General features: G+C 45.7%; 1 protein-coding gene across 2 annotated transcripts in view; it reads left to right on the forward strand.

Annotated features, from left to right (window-relative positions):
- Positions 1-24,273, forward strand: part of rasal1a (RAS protein activator like 1a (GAP1 like)) — a 286,840-nt gene that overhangs the window by 12,141 nt on the left and 250,426 nt on the right. For both annotated transcript variants that reach the window (XM_078554231.1, XM_078554232.1), the window contains exon 3: positions 11,938-12,051. In XM_078554231.1, coding sequence (XP_078410357.1) covers positions 11,938-12,051 — 114 coding nt within the window. The remainder of the gene's footprint in view (positions 1-11,937; positions 12,052-24,273) is intronic.

The raw sequence follows: 24,273 nt of genomic DNA on the forward strand, positions 1-24,273 counted from the left end.
TTTGTGTTGGCTGCTTCTCAAAAGGAGTTGCTGTGTTTATATCAAGTAGGACCTATATAATCAACGAACCAAGGAGATTTTCATCTTATCAGGATAGGCTTCATTTGAAATTTGGGAAGAAGCAGAGAGCGAGGGAAAAAAAAAAATCATAGGGCAGGATTTTGACCTTAGCAGGGGTGCTCGGCGGGAGTGGTCGAGAAGCCAATCGCCGCCCGCGATCAGCACCGCACCATGATTTTACTTAATTGGCCCGCCCAGCGTGGAAGGTGAGTGCCAGCACTGAGCGCTGCCTGTTGGGGGAGGGGGGGGGGGGGAGTTGTTGGTCAGTCTGAGCTGGCTGAGCGCGAACTTCACGCATGCACGCGAAAGAGCGCTTCAATCTCCCTGAGGCACGGAGCTACCTCAGGGAGATGAAGTGCTGTTTAAAAAAAGTAATGAACAACATAAAAATGTCATAAAACATGTCCCCTCATGTGACTCTGTCACATGAACAGGGACATGTTTTTAAATCAAGTGTAAAATGTTTATTTTTATTGGCGTTAGAAAACCTCATCCCGCCCGTGGATGGGGTTTCCCAAAAAGTGCAAAGGCCATTTGGCGTTTTTTGCCTGCCCGTCAACTGTAAGGTTGGATGGGCAGTGTAAATTTGAATGCAATTACCTTTTTAATGGCCTTAATAGGCCTTTTAATTGCCGACTCGATGCCGACAACAAAATATCGCAGGACTACACAAGGACATTGGGATGCTCACCCTACGTCACCACGCGTCATTTTACGCTGGTCCGGGTCTGGCGCACACCTATCCGCCGAGCTCGATATTCTGCTCAGTATGTAAGTCTGTCTGAATTGGAGTCGGGCTGTGGACCAGTCTCTGTACTTGTTTTCAATCTGTATTCTAAATGCAATGGCATAACAGTTGTGTTGAAGTAGCTTAACAGGCATTTTGTTGTGGTCTTGATAGTGTTATATTATATGGTGAAACTTAGGGGAGTGTCACATGAGCTGGGACATGTTTGTCAATTTATCAGGATTTATTTAATGATTTTATTAAATCTTCAGGAAACCTCATCCCGCCCGTGGATGAGGTTTCCTGAAAAACACGAAGGCTGCTTGGGCCCTTTGCCTGCCCGCCAACCTTAAGGTTGGACGGGCCCTGCTGTTAATTATCTTAATTACTTCCCTAATGGCCTTAACAGGCCTTTGACAGTTCGGCGGGTGCGCAGCTGCCTCCGGCACACAGCCGCCGATCAAAATATCTAAATGACGCGCGCTGACGTCGGGACGCACGCCCGATGTCATCGCGTGTCATTTTACAAGTCGGCATGTCAGGCCCACCCCCGCACGCCGACGTCAAAATTCTGGCCTTAGTTACAGAGCTGGAAAATCTGTCTTTGGTACTGAATGACTGATATGGTCACCTTCTAATCATATTTGTTATGTCAGTTACAACATGTGCCTATCTTATTATGTAACAGAAAATACAAATAATAACTTGCATCTATTTTTTTATTTGCTCTTGGGATATGGGCAATGCTGCTCAGGCTGCATGTGGATGAACATCCTTTTTGCCCTGAGAAGGTGGTGGTGGTCCTGCTTGGCGTTAGGGGGAGGCAGTGACATAGTGGTATTGTCACTGGACAGATAATTCATGCGGCACTTCTCTGGGTCTTTGGATTACCAGTCCAGCCAATTCGATTTACTCCACATGATATCAAGAAACGGGTGAAGGCACTGGATACTGCGAAGGCTATGGGCCCTGACAACATTCCAGCAGTAGTACTGAAGACTTGTGCTCCAGAACTTGCTGTGCCCCTAGTCAAGCTGTTCCAGTACAGCTACAACACTGGCATCTACCCCAGCTATGTAGAAAATTACCCAAGTGTGTCCTGTACACAAAAAGCAGGACAAATCCAATCCGGCCAATTACTGCCCCATCAGTTCACTCTCGGCCATCAGTAAAGAGATGGAAGGGGTCATCAACAGTGCTGTCCAGCAGCATTTGCTTAGCAATAACCTGCTCACTGACACTCAGTTTTGGCTCTGCTGGGGTCACTCAGCTTCTGACCTTATTACAGCCTTGGTTCAAACATGGACAAAAGAGCTGAGCTCCAGAGGTGAGGTGAGAGTGACTGCCCTTGACATCAAGGCAGCATTCGACCGAGTGTGGCATCAAGGAGCCCGAGCAAAACTGGAGTCAATGGGAATCAGGGGAAAACTTTCCGCTGGTTGAACTCATACCTAGCACAAAAGAAGATGGTTGTGGTTGTTGGAGGTCAATCATCTCAGTTCCAGGACATCACTGCAGGAGCTCCTCAGGATAGTGTCCTAGGCACAACCATTTTCAGCTGCTTCACCAATGACCTTCCTTCCATCATAAGGTCAGAAGTGTACAATCATCAGCAAGTATCCCCAATACAAAAACAGAATTACCTGGAAAAACTCAGCAGGTCTGGCAGCATCGGTGGAGAAGAAATCAGTTGACGTTTCGAGTCCTCACAACCCTTCAGCAGAACTGAGTATAGTTAGGAGAGAGGTGAAATATAAGCCGGTCTAAGGTGGGGGGCGGGGGGAGAGAGAAGTTGAGGGTGGGGTGATTGTGGGGATAAGCAAGCAGTGATAGGAGCAGATAATCAAAAGATGTCACAGACAAAAGGATCAAAGAGGTGTTGAAGGTGGTGATATTATCCAAGAAAAGTGCTAATTAAGAATGGAAGGCATGATACTCAAGGTACAGCTCTAGTGGGGGTGGGGTGGAAAGACTAACAAAGTTTTAGTTTTAGATTTAAAAATAATGGAAATAGGTGGGAAAAGAAGAATCTATATAAATTATTGAAAAAAAAAAGGGGGAGGGGGGAGAAACGGGGTGGGGATGGGGGGAGTTTAAGATCTAAAGTTGTTGAATTCAATATTCAGCCCGGAAGGCTGTAAAGTACCTAGTCAGAAGATGAGGTGCTGTTCCTCCAGTTTGCGTTGGGCTTCACTGGAACAATGCAGCAAGCCAAGGACAGACATGTGGGCAAGAGAACAGGGTGGAGTGTTAAAACGGCAAGCGACAGGGAGGTTTGGGTCTTTCTTGCGGACAGACCGCAGGTGTTCTGCAAAGCGGTGGCCCAGTTTGCGTTTGGTCTCTCCAATGTAGAGGAGACCGCATTGGGAGCAACGAATGCAGTAGACTAAGTTAGGGGAAATGCAAGTGAAATGCTGCTTCACTTGAAAGGAGTGTTTGGGCCCTTGGACGGAGAGGAGAGAGGAAGTGAAGGGGCAGGTGTTGCATCTTCTGCGTGGGCATGGGGAGGTGCCATAGGTGGGGGTTGAGGAGTAGGGGGTGATGGAGGAGTGGACCAGGGTGTCCCGGAGGGAACGATCCCTATGGAATGCCACCAGGGGGGGTGAAGGAAAGATGTGTTTGGTGGTGGCATCATGCTGGAGTTGGCGGAAATGGCGGAGGATGATCCTTTGAATGCGGAGGCTGGTGGGGTGATAAGTGAGGACAAGGGGGACCCTATCATGTTTCTGGGAAGGAGGAGAAGGCGTGAGGGAGGATGCGCGGGATATGGGCCGGACATGGTTGAGGGCCCTGTCAACGACCGTGGGTGGAAAACCTCGGTTAAGGAAGAAGGAGGACATGTCAGAGGAGCTGTTTTTGAAGGTAGCGTCATCAGAACAGATGCGACGGAGGCGAAGGAACTGAGAGAATGGGATGGAGTCCTTACAGGAAGCGGGGTGTGAGGAGCTGTAGTCGAGGTAGCTGTGGGAGTCGGTAGGCTTGTAATGGATATTGGTGGACAGTCTATCATCAGAAATTGAGACAGAGAGGTCAAGGAAGGGAAGAGAAGTGTCAGAGATGGACCATGTGAAAATGATGGAGGGGTGGAGATTGGAAGCAAAATTAATAAATTTTTCCAGGTCCCGACGAGAGCATGAAGCAGCACCGAAGTAATCATCGATGTACCGGAGAAAGAGTTGTGGGAGGGGGCCGGAGTAGGACTGGAACAAGGAATGTTCCACATACCCCATAAAGAGACAGGCATAGCTGGGGCCCATGCGGGTACCCATAGCCACACCTTTTATTTGGAGGAAGTGAGAGGAGTTAAAGGAGAAATTGTTCAGTGTGAGAACAAGTTCAGCCAGACAGAGGAGAGTAGTGGTGGATGGGGATTGTTCGGGCCTCTGTTCAAGGAAGAAGCTAAGGGCCCTCAGACCATCCTGGTGGGGGATGGAGGTGTAGAGGGATTGGACATCCATGGTGAAGAGGAAACGGTTGGGGCCAGGGAACTGGAAATTGTTGATATGACGTAAGGTGTCAGAGGAATCACGGATGTAGGTGGGAAGGGACTGGACAAGGGGAGAGAGAAGGGAGTCAAGGTAACGAGAAATGAGTTCCGTGGGGCAGGAACAGGCTGACACGATCGGTCTGCCAGGACAGTTCTGTTTGTGGATTTTGGGTAGGAGGTAGAAGCGGGCCGTCCGAGGTTGGGCGACTATAAGTTGGAAGCTGTGGGAGGAAGATCTCCAGAGGAGATGAGGTCAGTGACAGTCCTGGAAACAATGGCTTGATGTTCTGTGGTGGGGTCATGGTCCAGGGAGAGGTAGGAGGAAGTGTCTGCGAGTTGATGCTCAGCCTCCGCGAGGTAGAGGTCAGTGCGCCAGACAACAACAGTACCACCCTTGTCAGCGGGTTTGATGACAATGTTGGGGTTGGACCTGAGAGAACGGAATGCAGTGAGTTCAGAGAGAGACAGATTAGAATGGGTGAGAGGAGCAGAGAAATTGAGACGGCTAATGTCACGCCGACAGTTCTCAATGAAAAGATCAAGAGAAGGTAAGAATCCAGAGGGAGGGGTCCAGGTGGAGGGAGAATATTGGAGGTGGGTAAAAGGATCCGTTGAACGGGGAGAGGACTCCTGCCCAAAGAAGTGAGCACGGAGACGAAGACGGCGGAAGAAGAGTTCAGCATCATGCCCGGCCCGAAATTCATTGAGATGAGGGCGTAAGGGTATGAAACTAAGTCCTTTGCTGAGCACTGAACGTTCAGCATCGGAGAGGGGAAGGTCAGGGGGTATTGTGAATACGCGGCTGGGGCTGGGATTGGAAGATGGGGTGGGGACGGAGGGACAAGCAGGGGTGGAGGGTCCCAGATGGGTGTTGGTGTCGATGAGTTGTTGGAGCTTGCGTCCCTTAGCACTTGAGAGAAAGAGAAAATGTTTCTTGTTGAGGCGACGGATGAGGCGAAGAATAAAATGAAACTGGGGGCACGCGCAGCTTTGAAAAAGGGTGCGGCGGTGCTGCTGGAGGGAGAGGTTGAGTGTGTTCATATGGCGGCGCATGGCATGGAGTGTGGATCTCAGAATGTGACGGGAACAGCAGTCCGAGAAACGTTTTATGTCCCGGAGATACCTGTAATCCTGGGTGGGTTCGAAACAAGAGGGATGGAATTTCAGTTGAAATCCACGTGGGGTGAGTCGGAGAAGGAGAGTCACTGAGAAAGGAAATATGGCTATGAAAGCGAGTTTTAGTAAACAGCTTGTCAAACACCAGGAGAGAAATGGAAAGCAATGAAGGTGTGCAGGGCAGAAGAGACAGGCGGAAATCCTGTCGGAGAACAGAACAGTACTTCTTCAGAGAGGGCATTTCTTGAAGAGAGGTGGCAGTCAATTAAACACAGAGATAAAAACAAAAAGCTAAAAGCTACTGCGGATGCTGGAAATCCAAAACAAAAACAGAATTACCTGGAAAAACTCAGCAGGTCTGGCAGCATCAGTGGAGAAGAAATCAGTTGACGTTTCGAGTCCTCACAACCCTTCAGCAGAACTGAGTATAGTTAGGAGAGAGGTGAAATATAAGCTGGTCTAAGGTGGGGGGCGGGGGGAGAGAGAAGTTGAGGGTGGGGTGATTGTGGGGATAAGCAAGCAGTGATAGGAGCAGATAATCAAAAGATGTCACAGACAAAAGGATCAAAGAGGTGTTGAAGGTGGTGATTTTATCTAAGAAAAGTGCTAATTAAGAATGGAAGGCAGGATACTCAAGGTACAGCTCTAGTGGGGTTGGGGTGGAAAGACTAACAAAGTTTTAGTTTTAGATTTAAAAATAATGGAAATAGGTGGGAAAAGAAGAATCTATATAAATTATTGAAAAAAAAAGGGGGAGGGGGGAGAAACGGGGTGGGGATGAGGGGAGGGGGAGTTTAAGATCTAAAGTTGTTGAATTCAATATTCAGCCCGGAAGGCTGTAAAGTACCTAGTCGGAAGATGAGGTGCTGTTCCTCCAGTTTGCGTTGGGCTTCACTGGAACAATGCAGCAAGCCAAGGACAGACATGTGGGCAAGAGAACAGGGTGGAGTGTTAAAACGGCAAGCGACAGGGAGGTTTGGGTCTTTCTTGCGGACAGACCGCAGGTGTTCTGCAAAGCGGTGGCCCAGTTTGCGTTTGGTCTCTCCAATGTAGAGGAGACCGCATTGGGAGCAACGAATGCAGTAGACTAAGTTAGGGGAAATCCCCAATGTTCAGCACCATTCATGACTCCTCAGAAACTGAAGCAGTCCATGTCCAAATGCAGCAAGACCTGGATTGGGTTTGGGCTGACAAGTGGCAAGTAACATTTGCATCAAATAAGTGCCAGGCAATGACCATTTCCAACAAGAGAGAATCTAACCATCGCCGTTTGACATTCAATGGCATTATCATCACTAAATCCACCGCTATCAACATCCTGGGGAGTACCATTGACCAGAAACTAAACTGGACTAGCCATAAAAATACTGTAGCTACAAGAGCAGGTCAGAAGCTAGGAATCCTGCAGTGAGTAACTCACCTTCTGACTCCAAAATGCCTGTCCACCATCTACAAGGCACAAGTCAAGAGTGTGATGGAATACTCCCCACTTGCCTGGATGAGTGCATCTTCCACAGCACTCAAGAAGCTTGACACCATCCAGGACAAAGCCGCATGCTTGATTGGCACACCTTCCACAAACATTCACTCCCTCCACCACCGAGGAACAGTGGCAGCAGAATGTACCATCTATATGAAGCACTGCAAAAACTCACCAAGGCTCCTTACATAGCACCTTCCAAACCCATGACCACTACCATCTGGAATGAGCAGGGCAGCAGATAGATGGGAACACCACCGCCTGGAAGTTCCCCTCCAAGCCACTTACCATCCTAACTTGGAAATATATTACTGCTCCTTCATTGTCGCTGGGTCAAAATCGTGGGACTCCCTCCCTAACAGCACTGTGGATGTACCTACACCATATGGACTGCAGCAGTTCAAAAAGGCAGTTCCACCAACATCTTCTCAAGGGAAATTAGGGATGGACAATAAATGCTGGCCTAGCCACTGACGCTTACATCCCTTAAATGAATTTTAAAAAGTCCCATCCTGACGGCGCTCCTCTAAATGAGGTTAGGCATTTCAGAATTTTGACTATGAAGAAACAGCAATGTATGTCCAAGTTGTGATGGTATATGACTTCAGAGGAGAACCTGGCTTGTCTGTCTTAGTGGCAGGTTTGGGAGGCGATTTTGAATTAACTTTGGCATGCTGTTACCACGCATAGGCCAAACTGCAGCCCCTTGGGCTGGTGATGGAGAGTTGGATATCGAATTCATTGGCAGGGGAGCAGAACAAGTGGACTGCTTTATCCTGGATGATGTTGAATTTCTTATGTATTAATGTTCTTTCAACCTTTCAGGTGAGTTATGCTTCTGACGTAAAGCAGAAAAAAACGTCATATGCTGGAAATCCAATGCTGCTGCCTTGAGCCTTGTGGATGGTGGCAAGGCAATGGTTGACCAGGAAGTGAGCCATATAAGAATACCCAGTTCTTCCCCTAGCTTGTAACTATTGTGTAGCTAGTCCAGTTAAACTTCTAGTCAATGGTGACACCTATGATGTTGGGGGCAAAAGGACTCAGCAATAATGCTGCTGTTGAAACTTAGGAGAACGCAGTTGTGCCTTTTCTTGTTGGAGATGTCATTTAGGCGGCATAAATGTTAGCTGCTACTTCTCAACAAAAACCTGAATGTTGTCCAAATCCTGCTGTAAGATGGCTTGGAGGATTATGTCTGGAGCTATAAATTGTAGATTCATTGATGAACAGCCCCTTCCTGACCTAAAATTTCAGGGAAGGTTATTGGTGAAGGAGCTGAAGATCTTTGCATTTATATAGATATTTAATATCATAAAGTGACACTTCTCATAGGGGAGTGCAAGAATAGAAGGTTTAGGAGAGTTGACCAAATATGTGGTTGAAAAAATAGGTTTTGAGGAAATGAGAGAAAAGTAGCAAGGTGAAAAAATAAATGGTGGATGTATTTTCCACTGTAGGTGCAGGGGCAATGCACAACAGGTCAGAATCGTGCAGGACCGGAGGGCATGAGCTGGGATCCAAGGCTGCAGAAAGTTGCAGAAGAAGGGAGAGAGAGGGCTGGATTTATTAAGTAACGACAGTGATCTTGAATTCATTGCACTGGTAGTCGGGGAGCCAGTGGAGATTAGCAGAGACAAGAGTCTGATGGAGCTTAGGGCAGGACAGAATGCAAGAAGAGAAGCTATGTGTAGGATAGGGGTGAGGTGGCCTGCAAGGACAGCGTTAGAGCATTTGAGTGTCCAGGTAAGGAAAATATGCACAAAGGTTTCAGGAGTGGGAAGTGTGAGCCAAGGGCAGAAGCTAGCAATGCTGTGGAGGTGGAAGTAAGTGGTCTTAATGATGGATTGGATTGGGGATAAATGGAATGAGAAGCCAGGGAAAAGGTTAGAGTTAGGGCAAACAACAGGAGCAGGGTGTGATGGCTCCAATGTTCCCACTGTTTAATTGGAGACGAGACTGACCCAGTCGCAACTTGGGATCAGGATAGGAATGGTTTTGATGTGAATAGGTTAGTTAACAATATGTTCTATAATAACCTCCATAATCTTGGTCATGCACCAGTTTTGAAAGAACATCCTGAACTCAGTGAAGCCAGTATTTGGTATTCTAAACACTTCTCAGTTAAGGAGTTGGTGCAATATAATCTGCTCTGTGCATGATCTTCCATTTTCAAAATTCATCTAATTCTCTCAATTTACTGTCTGTAGCAGACTGAATTCTGTATTTTATTACCCATCTGATCTGACAGTTCTTGTTGTTTTTCCATCATCCTTCAGTGTCATTTATTCCCTTCGTCAATTGTGCTGCTAATACACTTTTCCAGACAGTCTTACAAACCCTGCGAAATTATCCTGCATATGTATTGTTTCATTTCACCATCTCCATGGTGACGCTGCCAGTGTGTTTCCCACTTTTTAGATTCTTCCTTAGATAGATTTTGGCATACCTTGTTCACCTTCATTATTGTATAGTTCTGTATTCAAAATTATTCAAAATATTCTGTCTGTTCAAACATTTTTACTCTGATATTATGGTTTAATTTGTCTTTGCTAAAAATGGGCTTGGTTCCCTCCTTATTGATACCATTCCCTTGCTGTTTAGACTATTATGATAATTCAATTGCATTAGACATAAGATTTGTCATTCCTTAAACTTTTCTATAATTGTGCATCTACATTTCAGGAGTTTATTTGAGTCAGTGAGGTTTTCTTTCTACATTTAACTCTTATGCCTCACTGAGTGACATTTTCAGAGCTTTTATTAATCTGAGTAACTCTTGCGCATATAAAACCACACAGCAGTCATTGCCCATCCCTAATTGCCCTTGAACTGAGTGGCTTGCCAGGCCATTTCAGAGGTGCAGTTAAGAGTCAACCATATTGCTGTGGTTCTGGAGTTACATTTAGGCCAGGCCAGATAATGATGGCAGATTTCCTTCTCTAAAGGATGTTAATGAACCAAATGGATTTTACAACAATTGATGATACTTTCATGGTCACCATTACTGAGGCTAGCTTTCAAGTCCAGATTTATTAATTGAATTTAAATACCACCAGCTGCCATGATGCGATTTGAATCTGTGTCCTCAGAACATTAGCAGGTCTGGCAGCATCTGTGGAGAGAGAAACATAGTTAACATTTTGAGTCCATATGATTCTTCATCAGTAGAAGCGTTAACTTAACTGTCTCCACAGATGCTGCCAGACCTGCTGAGTTTTCCCAGCATTTTCTGTTTTTGTTTCAGATTTAGACTAGCATCCGCAGTATTTTGCCTTTATCCCTAGAATATTAGCCTGGGCCTCTGGATTACTAGTCCAGTGACATTATCACTACGCCACTGGGCAATTAAAATTACTTGGCACCTTCAAATTCAGACATAGATGCAAGGTACATTGGATGACTGTGTCCATATTGGTTTAGGCATGATTGATGTCACTTCTTGATTAGCAACCAAACCTGTAATTCTATTTCCATGCTCCTTTGATTTTCTATGTAATTAGTATGAAGGAGTCATTTATTGGTCTCATTGAAATGAGTTGCCCATTTGAGGAGTTTTCTGATGATATTGAACCAAATTTCATTGTTGCTTCTGTGAAATGTGCAGAAATCATCCATTCTTCTTTATATCGATTGCCTTCTAACATGCCATGAAGCACTTCTTCACACATGTAATTAATATGTGGAATGATGTTCTGAGTAGCATCGTGGGGCAAAAACTCTGAATCATTTAAAAGCAGTGCTGCAATAGATGTTTATAGATTAGTAAAGACCTTCCTTGTTCATAAGTTCTTGACTCCAGGACTTTGTTATCTCTCGCTTCACCTATCTTGTTCTGTCTCCAATCTTTATTTCCCTCTCTTTATTTTTATCTCTGTACCTGATTTGACATTGAATTCACCGACTCTAATTTCCACTTCCTTCTCAATCCTTGCATTATTTTTTCTCAGTTCTTCCATGTGATTGGTTAAGGAGCTACATGAGTTTCTTGTCCTGTGCACTCGGGTCCCAGATGCCCAGTTTCCCTCACTGCAATGCCATCAGCTCACACTTCCAGCAATTTAACATGCAAAAGAAAATTAAAATCCTTAATGGACATGGGCAAATTGAACGAATAGCAGATGGTGGTGATAAAAGCAAAATACTGCGGATGCTGAAAATCTGAAACAGAAACAGAAATTGCTGGAAAAACTCGGCAGGTCTGACAGCATCTGTAGAAAGAAAGACAGAGTTAATATTTCGAGTCCAAGTGACTGGAAGGAGAAGAAGAGTCTGAAGAAGAGTCATACGGACTAGAAACATTAACTCTGTTTTTCTCTCCACAGATGCTGTTAGATCTGCTGAGTTTTTCCAGCAGATGGTGGTGGATGTCCTGCTACAGTAAAATTTGACCCAATGCCTTACCACCTGTAATATTAGGGTGTTCAGGACTGAAAAGGTGTAGTGTGGGATTGGGGAAACACTGCCGCCCAGATGATGATGAAAATGGAGTCACCTGACTAGTAATACCCTGGTGGTAGTCTGAATGGAGATAGCTTATGGCTTGGACTGAAGAAGCCTACTGACTTATATATCTGTACATAGTTATGTTCTACAATAAATAGTTACTGTTCAGACTCTATGGCTCTGAATCTCTTCCTTAGACAGCCACAACTCAAACAAGACACCTTCAAATAGAATGAGGTATAGTGACATCCATTCGGTACACATAATAATTCTGCAAAGAACAGTGATGTAATGGCCTAGTTAAACTCTTTTTGGTGTCAAGTGAGGGAGGAATGTTGACACAAAACCCAGAAGAATTGCCTATTGATTTCCAAGTATTGCCACAGGCTCTTCAGAAGTTCAGCATCTCATCCAAAGGATGGAGCCTTCCCTCAGTAATACACTAAGGTGCATGCTAGGTTTTGTGTTTGTATCCTGGGTTTGGAATTAAGTCCACAATTTTCTGACTCAGAGGAGAGAATCCTGCGCATTGATTCAGCTGATACAAAAGCCTAGGATGAATCGATATAGATTGTAATCCATTGTTTGCAATGTTTTGACAATTGTTGTTTTAATGTTTAGAACTGCTACAGTATGGAGGAACCTAAATCCATTCTGGGGTGAGGAATATACTCTCCATCTGCCTATGGGCTTCCACAACCTCTCGTTTTATGTAATGGATGAAGACACCATTGGGTAAGTGAATTAAAATTTTATTAATATTGGTATATAGTCTATTTGAAACACCATTTATTCAGAAAATGTTTTTGAGAGATTACAACAAAAGTTACAAGTGTTTTTGTGTTTCTCACAAAAACCTAGAAATTACTGTTGATGTGCTATTTGGGTTTGAACTCGAGGTTAATAAGAGTTTTGGGAGAAATGTGTTCCTGCACGTTCACTCACAGATTTGCTGTTCTCAGTCTGTGGGCTAACACATGGACGATATCTCCTGAAAGGGCACTGGGAAACACAATGCAGGTTCTCACTCAGCAGAATTACTGTAGAATTGGGTGTTATGGGGTAGGGGGAGAGCCAACTTTAGAGACCGAGGGCTGAATTTTCCCAGCACCGCTGGGAGGTGGAGCTGAAGGTGGGGTCGGGAGCAATTTCTGAAAGCTTTGATCTAACCTTTTCCTGCCTCTGAGTGCTTTTGCTGCAGGTGTGGTCACCACGGCAGTGGTGGGTAGCCAATTAACCCAACGAAGAGCCCACTTGGGGGAGAGTGAGGAGGTCACCGGGAACTTCCCAGTGATGGACTAGTGCCTGCTGAGCTGAGAGGCTAGAGACAGCTCGGAATGGCCTCCTGGCATCAGGCAGCAAACAAAGTATAAGACACAAATTTACTTTATGATTAATTCTCAATTTGATCTGTCCTCATAATATGCTGGGAATATGCAAACACTATTTTTGAGCTTCATCAATAACTAGCATGTTTTCTACAGCAACTCCACACTGATTGCCTGACGGCTTTGTTGATGCAGGATTTTTAATTTGTCCCAACACTGCAGAGAGGCTCCTCCATGCTGAGACCCCCTCACTGTTTCCTGTCTGTCTCAGCAGCGCACACTTCTCCTGGTGGGGTTGCTGGCCAGGCATCCCTACAGGTCTTCCTATTGGGCCTCCTGCTTTTCTAGTCTACCTTACTGGTCCCACTGGATTGGACTAGGTTCCTGGAGGCGACTTCTTAGTCCGTCGCCTCAGGGAAGATCGTGACCAATGTCCTGGCAATGACCACTTCTGGGTTCCTAACCCAGAATTGAGGCTGACATCAGGATCGTAACCCAACCTGCAAATTTCAGCCACAAGTGTTACAAAAGCCACTGTGAGGATTGAGGGAGAAGCGTCACACAATTTTTGGGCCATTTGCGGTTGTTTAAGAAGCACCTGACACACTCAGCGTAAGAGGAGCGCTAGTGGAGAACTGAATACATTCCACATTGTATGAAAATACCTTATTACAAAATCCTTTCTTGGGATGTGGATATCGCTGACAGGGCCAGCATTTGTTGCCCATCCCTAATAGTTCTTGAACTGTGTGGTTTGCTAGGCCATTTCAGAGGGAAGCTAAGAGTCAACCACATTTCTGTGGATCTGGAGCATCATGTAGGCCGGACCGTGTAAGGACGGCAAATTTCCTTCCCAAAATGACATTAGTGAACCAGACAGGTTATAACTGGAAAGTGGAAAGAAAATTTGGAACAACTCGCTGTTAAATTGAAGGCTCCTGCATTCTTGCTTTAACCTCATCAATAGTCCTTATGCCATTTACATAAGATTAAGGTATTGCACCAATGGTCTGTTTCGGCTGAAGTGTGGGCTGCCTCCACTTTAAATACCCAATCTGCTGGTTTAATTGACCTAATGCATAAGTTGAATGCAATAGCATTCATATTTTCAAGTCTCCAGTTGGCAGTTTTGTGAAAGTCAGACAGATGGGTGCCATTCCACACTCTCTGCAAACCTCTGGCCACTGGCATAAAAGTTAATACTGACAGCAGTTTCTAGGCTGAAGTTGTACATGAAGTGGATGATTGTGAGAAATTCCTGCATTCGGAGAACTGTGATGAAAATGCTTCAGTGTCTGTGCGCATATTGCCATTAGTATGTACGGCTGGATTTTACGGCGGTGGGGGGGGGGAATCTGCTCGCCCGCCTGGAAGGAAAGTTGGCTCTGAACAGATCGACAATAACATGCTGGGGGCGGGCTAAACAGGCTGAGGGTTGGACTTCTGCCCCTCAGTGGACAGGAAGTCCTGCCCTCAAGAGCTGTCAGCCAATCTGATTGGTCAGCAGCTCTAGTAGTCCCAGAACTCAGTCTTGGGCACTTCTGGGACTGCAAGGAGTCCTTGGGAAGAAGATCATGGTCACTGGAGGCAGGTAAGCCCCGGGATTTTAGGGCGGGCAGGGATTGGAGAGCCGAGGGCGGGGGGTGGGGGCTTGGTTTTGTATTATTGGGAACAGGTCAGGGGTGGACGGGAAGAAAGTGAACTTGGGGCACCTGACATATTTTACATGACACGTGGCTGAAAGCATGCGTGGTTGGGTGGCCGGGGTGGTGGGGGAGGGGGGTGGTCCTGGGGGCTGCATAATAGGAAGGTAGGAATATAGGACTTAGGAGTGGATGTAGGCCATTTGGCCCTTCAGGTCTGCTCTGCCATTTGATCGGATCATAGCTGATAGGTTGTGGTTTCAACTCTATCTTCCTGTCTGGCCCCATAACCCTTGACTCCCATATCCCTCAAAACTCTAACTCAGCCTTGAATAAATTCAATGATCCAGCCTCCACTGCTTTCTGGGGAAAAGAATTCCACAGACTAATGACCCTCTGAAAGAATAAAATACTCTCATGTCTGTCTTAAAAGGGAGACCTCTTATTCTTAAATTGTGTTCCCTAGTTCTAGTCAACCCCACAATTGGAAACATCCTGTCAGTGTCCACCCTATCAAGTCCCCTCAGGGTCTTTTCTGTTTCAATAAGATCACCTCTCATTCTTCTAAATGCCAGTGGGTTTGGGCCCAACCTATTCAACCGCTCTTCATAAGCTGAGCCCTTCATTCCAGGAATGAGTTGAGTGAACCTTCTCTGGGCTGCTTCTAATGCAATTATATCATGTTTCAAATAGGAGACCAACACTGTACACAGAACTCCAGATGTGGTCTCACCAAGGCTCTGTACAGCTGCAGCAAAACTTCCCTACTTTTATATTTCATTTCCCTTGTAATGAAGTCCAGCCCATAGGGTCATTGGGTGGAATCATCCCAGAACTGCACTAAGTGTGGTAGCAGGCGTGAAAAATGACATTTTGACTGGTGGGTTTTTGCGCCGTATCATCCACTTCCCACCTCATTAATTATGCAGCCACAGGAAACCCACCGTCTCGCTGGCGGGCGGTCCCTGAGTCACCCACCACGCTGTTACCTCACGTTTCCTCACTCCGGGTGCCATACCTAAACCGCAGCCATGCACACAGTTCTCAATGCTTGCAGCCCAGGACAGCTGCAGTGAAGACATAGCCCAGAAGGCCAAGAAGAGTTCAGTGTCCGGTCACTAGCATGTCTTTTGGAGGCCCGCCGTGATGTCCTCCCCTCCCCTGCTCTGGCCACAGGAGGTCCAGCAACCTCACCACTCCGGCTTGGGGAGCGGTGGCAGTGGTGGTCGGTGCCAATGCTGCACAGAAGAGGTTGGCCATCCAGTGCAGAAAAAGGATGAATGATCTAATCTGTGCTGCCAGGGTAAGGCAATCATTTCTTCACTCTAAACTCACATACTCACAAGACCATCATACATTCACTGAAATCTCACTCACTGCCAGCTCAAGGGACATCACCACTGACTCTCTCACACACACCGTCACATCTCCATCCGGCCTCGTCTCCTCTGGAGGCTGCCTCCTCAGCCCTCACTATCTTGAGGCCACTTGCACAGATCAACATGTGCAGCCACACACACCCTGGGATACCCCCCCTTCCCCTGTACAGCCCTCGCCCTGTAGCCTCTTCCCTTGCCTGAGGCCACTTCTTCCCCTTCCCCAAACAAGCCCTAACCCTGCAGCTGTTGAAAAGTCACCCCTGCCTTACAGCTGGTCTGGTAGGAAGAGACCTGCCCGTGAGCCCCCCTAAAAGTGCTGTGGTACTGTCTGCGGCGCCCACTTCTGATGACCATGAGTGCTGCCCATAGCAAAATAGGCAAACAAACCTCAAAGCCCCGAGGGAAGTGCAGCTTGCCAAGTGCGCTTCACTTATGTACAGTTGTGAAGCACGTCGACATGCAGTCACGTCGACGTGCCCGGATGATCCAGCGTCGGGGGGATGATTCCGGCGAGCAGGGCTTATAACGAGATGCTAAAGTATTGAAATTAGGCTCCCCAGGTGTGGTGTCAGGAAACGCGGCCATTGACAGGCAGAACAGATGATTGCAAACTGGCCTCACGATGACGTAAAACCAATTTTTGGCCTTCTTGACATATTGTCCGTTCATGCCGCCAAACATTCCCACTGCCAACGGGAGCGGAAAATTCCGGCCACAGAGTTATTTAAGGCACAGAAGGGGTCCATTTGAAATGTCTCTGAAATAGAATGTTGAAAGGTGCATTGCCTGTGTTTGGAGAAGAATTTCCGTTTGTGTGTGTGAGAGACTGTCTGGTTTTGGAATTCATTTGATTATGAAAGGTGGTGTTTCAAGTAGAAGTAAGTTCTACCAGCTCCAGGTCCTTGCAGAATAACATTTATTTCATGGATATTTGAATGAAGTAAGTACTTATACAAGTGTAATTTTTGCCAGCAATTAGTAGAAACAAAGCATATATTTATATTTTCAAAGGAACAGAATCTGGCCATTTAGATAGCCTTAAGTATGGTTTGTTTCAGGCAAATTGTTTCACATATATAGATTAAATAGTAACTATCCAAAGGTTATGCATTAAAATCCAGTGCAAATCAGTACTGAGTGTAGTTAATTTGTTCTAATAAATGTTAATCCCAAATATTGACACCAATGTCAGCCATTTCCTTTGTTAAATGTGTGCCTTAAGCTGTGCTTATTCAGTTGTGTTGTTTCTGTACATATGTAACCTTTTCTTGGAATTGCTATCTTTGACTGGAACCCTACTATTAACTTGTTCTGTCAGGAAATTTGATCTGTTGAATAGTGGAGATAAGCTCTGCTTTCAGTTGAACGTGCTATTATCATCTTCCATGTGCAAACAGAATGGAGAAACTAGACAGGGGCGGATTGTTTTCAGCCTCTGGCACAATACTACCCATTTGAATCTTTGGCAGTGATTCCTTCCCATGTTGCCAAAAAGTTAGGAATAAGATTATAAGAATTAGGAGTAGGAGTAGGCCATTTGACCCATTGAGACTGCTCTGCCATTCAATCAGATCATGGCTGATCTGATTGTGGCCTTAATATCACTTTCTTGCCTGCCCCTAATAACCCTTAACTCCCTTGTAGATGAAAAATCTATCGAACTCAACCTTGAATATATTCAATGATCCAGCCTCCATTGCTTTCTGTGTAAGAGAATTTCAAAGATTAATGACCTCCAAGAGAAGAAATTCCTCCTCATCTCCATCTTAAATGGGAAACCCCTTATTTTTAAACTGTGCCCTCTAGTTCTAGATTCCCCCATGAGGAGAATCATCCTCTCAGCATCAAGCCTGTCAAGCCCCCCTCACAGTCTATATGTTTCAATGAGATCGCCTCTCATTCTTCTAAACTCCAAAGAGTATAGACCCAACCTGCTCAACCCTTCCTTGAAAGACAACTCAATCATCCCAGGAATTAGCTTAGTGAACCTTCTCTGAACTGCTTCCAATGCAGGTATATCACTCCTTAAGCAAGGAAACCAAAACTGTACACAATGCTCTAGATGTGATCTCACCAATGCCCTGTACTGTTGTAGCAAGACTTCCCTACTATAATATTCAATCTTCTTGCTCAGGCTTTCTTACCAAGCCCAAAATTGCATTACCATAGTAACAATGCCCCATTTGCAGCTTGGGCCAAGGTTGAGGCTCATAATCTTCATTTTAAGATTGTTAACATCATAATAGAAATTTGTGTGCTGTAAATACCTATGATGTCGTATCAGTTGTTAAACCAAATTAATTGTTTGCTTTGGATAAACAACTTGCATTTTTATCATGTGGTTGATGTCCGAAGGGGTTGGTTAGCTCAGTTGGCTAGATGGCTAGCATCTGGTTCAGAATAATGCCAACAGTGCAGGTTTAATTCCTGTTCCAGCTGAGGTAGACTTGGGACCTGGCTCCTCACCATGCCCCTAAGAGTGGAAGGCAACAGCAAACCACCACTGTCAAGAAAAATGCCTCAGGACAAAGAATCAGTGGACAATGAGCCAAGGACCTGCCTTCAGGCAGAGCACATGTGAATGGTTAATGTCATGAAGTCACTACGGCATGGAAGGAGACCATTCAGCCTATCGAGTCCATGCCAGCTCTCTGTAGAGTAATCCAATTAGTCCCATTCCCTCACTCTATCCCTGTAGCCCCACAAGTTCATTTTCCTCAAGTGCCCATTTAATTTCCTTTTGACATCATTAATCCTCTCTGCTTCTAGCACCCTCATAGGCTGTAAGTTCTAGGACTTCACCTGTGCGTAAAATTTGCTGCTCTAAATACTCTTCCTCACATTCTCCCTGTATCTCTTGCTCAAAACCTTAAATCTGTGTCCCTTAGTCCTTATACCATTGGCTACTTGGAACAGCTGTTTTTTTGTCTACCTTATCTAAACCTGTCATAGTCTTGTATGCCTCTATCAGATCTTCCCTGAACCTCCTTTGCTTCAAAGCAAACAATCCCAGCTTTTCTAACCGAACCTCATAACTAAGTTCCCTCATCCCTGCAGCCATTGTGGTAAATCTCCTCTCCACGCTGTCAAAGAATTTCACATGTGGTGATCATGGATGCAATACTCTAGTTGTGGCCTAACCAGAGCTTTATAAACATTCTTAACTTCTCTGCTTTTATATTCAGTGCCTCTATTTATGATGTCCAAGATCCCATATGCTTTAGTAATTACTCTCTCAATATGTCCTGCCACCTTTAAAGATCTATGCACAAGAACCCTCAGGTCCCTCTGTCCCTGCACATTCTTTAGAACTGTGCCATTAAGCATTCATTGCCTCTCCCTATGCCTTATGCTAAAATTCATCACCTCTGTGATTGCTTCAGTTGTACAGGGCATTGGTGAGACCACATCTGGTGTACTGTGTACAGTATTGGTCTCCTTATTTTGGAAAGATGTATAGAGGAGATTCACAAGAATGATTCCTGGGATAAAGAACTGTAGCTTTGAGGATAGATTGGGGAGGTTTGGATTGTTTTCCTTGGAGAAAAGAAGGCTAATTTGGCTTTACAACTGATACGACATCATAGGTATTTACAGCACACAAATTTCTATTATGATGTTAACAAACTCAAAATGAAGATTATGAGCCCCAGCCTTGGCCCAAGCTGCAAATGGGGCATTGTTACTATGGTAATGCAATTTTGGGCTTGGTAAGAAAGCCTGAGCAAGAGGATTGAATATTATAGTAGGGAAGTTAATAGAAGTATTCACGATCCTGAAGGGTATGAACAGGGTGAATAGTGAGAAACTGTTCCTACTCAAGAGAGTACCAAGAACTAGAGGGCACAGATTCAAAATAATTGGCAAAAGGAATAAAAACGACGTGAGGAAAAACATTTTCACCCAGAGGGTGGTTGGAATCTGGAATGAACTTCCTGAAAGGGTGGTAGAGGCAGGTGTTCAAAAGGGAATTGGATTGCTATCTGAAAAAAAATAATGTGCAAGATTATGGAGATAAGGCAGGGGAGTGGGACTAGGTGGAATACTCTTTCAAAGAGCCTGTGCAGACTTGATGGGCTGAAGGGCCTCTTCTGCACTGTAAAGATTCTGTGAAATGCATTGGAAGTAGTTCAGAGAAGGTTTACTCGATTAAAACGTGGAATGGGTGGGTTGCCTTATGAGGAAAGGTTAGACAGACTAGGCTTGTATCCGCTGGAGTTTAGAAGACTAAGAGGCGACTTGATTGGAATATATAAGATCCTGAGGGAACTTGACAGGGTGGATGTGGAAAGGATGTTTCCTCTTGTGAGATAATATAGAGCTAGAGGCCACTGTTTAAAATAAGGGGCCGCTTATGAGGAAACATTTTTTCACTAGGGTTGTGAGACTTTGAAATTCTCTTCCTCAAAAGGTGGTTGAGGCATATCTTTAATGGAGAAGTAGATAGATTTTTGATAAGCAACGAGTTGAAAGGTTATTGGGGGTAGGCAGGAAGGTGGAATTGAGGTTAAAATTAGATCAGCCATGATCTTATTGAATGGCGGAGCAGGCTCAAAGTGCTGAGTGGCCTACTCCTGCTCCTAATTTGTATGTTTGCATGTTCTCTGTATTAAATTCCATCAGCAGGCAGTCATTGCTAAGCCAGTGAAGTTTGCACTGGTTTGGCTATGTTCACCAGATGGATGACGGCCATGTACCCAAAGACCTTCCGTGCGATGAACTGGCCACTGGGTCATGAACTCTTTGGTGCCCACCTGTCCACTATAAGGAGAGCTGCAAGCAAGACATGAAGATCGTGGACATTGACACTGACAACTGGGAGACGGTCACTGTTGGCCATGACCTAGGGAGGCTGATTGATTGGAAGAGGCGAGCAGAAACAAAATGCTCAGCTGGCCGAGAAGAGGGCCCAGAGAAAACAGAGACCAGTAAATCTTGCACCTTTCAGCCCACTGTCACCCTCTGCAGCAAATACAGTTGTCATGCCAGAGCGGGGCTCCTGAACCACACCAGGGGGTGCTTAACACAGAGCTCACCACCATGGTGCAAACCATCATCTTGTGAGACAAAAGGCTGCTGCTATTCATTATCTCTTTGCAGCCTATTTGCAACTCCCACATAGCTTATTTTCCCACATAACTTTGTAACCACAGCAAATTTGGATACATGGCACGTGGCCCCCTCATCTAAGTTATTGATGTGGATTGTAAATAGCTGAGGTCCAAGTCCCGAACCTTGCCATTTTCCTTCCGTTAACCAATCCTCAATCCATGCTAATATATTACTCTCAACCCCTTGAGCCATAATTTTGTATAATAACCTCTTACGCGGTACCTTATGGCATGCTTTTTGAAAATCCAAATGCTCCACATCCACTGATTGTCTATTATCGACCCTCCTAATTACAACCTCCTTAGTAAAAAACAGATTTGTCAAACATGATTTTCCTTATAAATCCTATCTCTGTAGACACCTCTTTTAAAACCCAGATGATCAGGTCTAGGGGATTTGTTAACTTTAAGTCCCATTAATTTTTCCAGCACTATTTCTTTACTAATAATAATATCCCTAAGTTCCTCATTTCCTACTAGACCCTTGGTTCTCCACAATTTCCAGAATGCTTTTTGTGTCTTCTACCATGAAGGGGTGGAACATCAACTGTTGTCAATAGTGCTATCAAGCAGCACTTGCTTAGCAATAACCTGCTCGCTAATGCCCAGTTTGGGTTCTGCCAGGGCCACTCAGCTCCTGACCTCATTACAGCTTTGGTTCAAACATGGACAAAAGAGCTGAACTCCAGAGGTGAGGTGAGAGTGACTGCCATTGACATCAAGTGATTTGACCAAGTGTGGCATCAAGGTGCCCTAGCAAAATTGGAGTCAGTGAGAATCAGGGGGAAAACTCTTCACTGGTTAGAGTCATACCCAGCACAAAGGAAGATGGTTGTGGTAATTGGAGGTCAGTCATCTCAGCTCCAGGACATGATTATAGGAGTTCCCCGGAGTAGTGCCCTAGGCCCAACCATCTCAACTGTTTCATCAATGACCTTCCTTCCATCACAAGGTCAGAAATGGGGATGTTCGCTGATGATTGCACAATGTTCAGCACCATTCGCGACTCCTCAGATATTGAAGCAGTCCATGGCCAAATGCGGCAACATCTGGACAATATCCAGGCTTGGTCTGACAGGTGGCAAGTAACATTCGCGCCACACAAACGCCAGGTAATGACCATCTCCAACAAAAGAGAATCTAATCATCGCCCCTTGATGTTCAATGGCATTACCAACACTGAACCCCCCCACTCTCAACATCTTGGGGGGGGTTACCATTGACCAGAAACTGAACTGGACTAGCCATATAAATACTGTGGCTACAAGAACAGATCAGAGGCTAGGAATTCTGCAACATGTAACTCACCTCCTGACCCTCCCCCAAAGCCTGTCCACCATTCATAAGGCATAAGTCAGAAGTGTGATGGAATACCCCCCACTTGCCTGGATGAGTGCAACTCCCACAGCACTCAAGAAGCTTGACACCATCCAGGACAAAGCAGCCCGCTTGATTGGCACCACATCTACAAACATTCATTCCCTCCACCACCAACACACAGTAGCAGCGGTGTGTACCATCTACATGATGCACTGCAGGAATTCACCAAAGCTCCTTCGACAGCACCTTCTAAACCCATGACCACTACCATCTAGAAGGACAAGGGTAGAAGATACATTGGAACTCCACCAACTGGAAGTTCCTCTCCAAGTCACTCACCATCCTGATTTGGAAATATATCGCCGCCCTTTGCTGTCACTGGGTCAAAATCCTGGAACTCCCTTCCTAGCAGCACAGTGGGTGTACCTGCACCACATGGACTGCAGCGGTTGAAGAAGGCAAGGAGGCACCACCTTCTCAAGGGCAACTAGGGATAGGCAATAAATGCTGGCCTAGCCAGCGAAGCCCACATCCCGTGAATGAATTTTTAAAAAATTCCCATCCTTCCTGCCGCAGATTTCGTGGTGGGCAGGAGCAGAGAATCCAGTGGCAGGCAAAAAGTTGGAAACCCGCTGTTGTGAAAGTAGTTTGTGATTTTCCTGATGGCGGGTTAATGGTATGTCAGTTATCCCACTGCCTAGCGGCGTGAATGCTATTTGCATTCATTACCATCTTCTGAATACTCATTAAAACAGCTGCTAGCCAGAATCTCGTGGTGCCTTCTAATGCCAGTAGGTAATTACGTCAGCCTGAAACCCATTTGAAAAGGAACGGCAGGCACATGTCAGACCTCAATTCGCGCGTGACTTCGAGGTGAGCGCCACATACATAGCCTACCTGCCATAGCACTGTGCTGGTCTTGTTGTGATGAATGCCGCACTGCTGGGGCTGCAGGGATGGTCTGCTCTTGCCCTTTACCTATGTTGTCCAGAAGGACACCACTGCGCTGTGGTACTCAGGCAGAACTCCACTTTCAGAAATGAGCATTTCGACTGAGTAGGTGTGGGGTGTGAGGAGAGGGTGGGGTTGATGAGCATAAGGGGGACAAAGGGGTAGGAAAGCTGTGAGAGGGAAAGGGGGCATGATGGAAGGCAGATGGGCAAGGAGGTGAAGGAGGATGGGGAACAATGGAAGGCAGAGGGTAGACCGAGGGGTGGGAAGCTATAGCCTGACAAAGGCACATGAGATGCTGACATTCAAGTGGGTCAAAGGGATAACATTTGTTTGATGCATGCAGACTCTGGAATAGGAAGGGGGTTTGTTAGTGTGGCCATATGTTTCATATTCTGAGCTTCACTTTCTTGCCCCTTGAATCATTGCATCATTCACTTTCTTGCCCCTTGAGTCAGGTTTGCTCTGGACAAAGATAGCCAGACTGCGCGATTAACTGGCTTCACTGCCATCTCAGGTTTCCCAAGAGTGCAGGGTGCAATAGACTGCACCCATTTGGCTTTACGGGCTCTGTGGCTGCAGTTCCTAATGTTTATAAACTGCAAAAGCTACCATTCCACTCTGGGAACTCAGAGTCCATTTGGGAACGAGAGCAATACGAGAGAAGACTTGAAGCTTTCTCCGCCATATAATGATGTACACACTGCTGCCACTGAAATGAGGACATGGCTGGGGATCTCCTCCTCCTGTGCATGTCTTGTCTTCTGCCGCTACCACTGAGGAGACACAAATACTGCTAGAATATCAATGCTGATGAGCTGCTGTCACTCAATGGTGTTCCTTGAGGAAAAAGAGTTAGAAATGCTTACATCACACACTTAAAATAAAGATTTAAACACATCTGGTGTGGAGACTAGTTCAAGCAAGGTTCACAGGAATGGTAATCTCACAGTGGGGTACTATCACTAAATCACAATGCCATAAGTTGACCAATACAGTCACACAACCATCAAATGTATTCACAAAAGTGCAATTTCTCTACAGTGATAGCACACCCATGGCCCAAAAGTGACAACAGAATTTCTTAACTTTCCTAACTCTACCACTATGCCTGGGTGCAGCCCCGACATCCGCAGCTGAGATGGAGGCAGCCTCCTGACTGCTATGTCTTGATGTCTGTGATGACCTTGGCGGATGTGCCCTGGCAGCCTGAGGCCTGGAGGGC

The sequence above is a fragment of the Cetorhinus maximus genome, chromosome 12 (genome assembly GCF_964194155.1).
Source record: "Cetorhinus maximus chromosome 12, sCetMax3.hap1.1, whole genome shotgun sequence".
NCBI classification, from domain to species: Eukaryota; Metazoa; Chordata; class Chondrichthyes; order Lamniformes; family Cetorhinidae; genus Cetorhinus; species Cetorhinus maximus.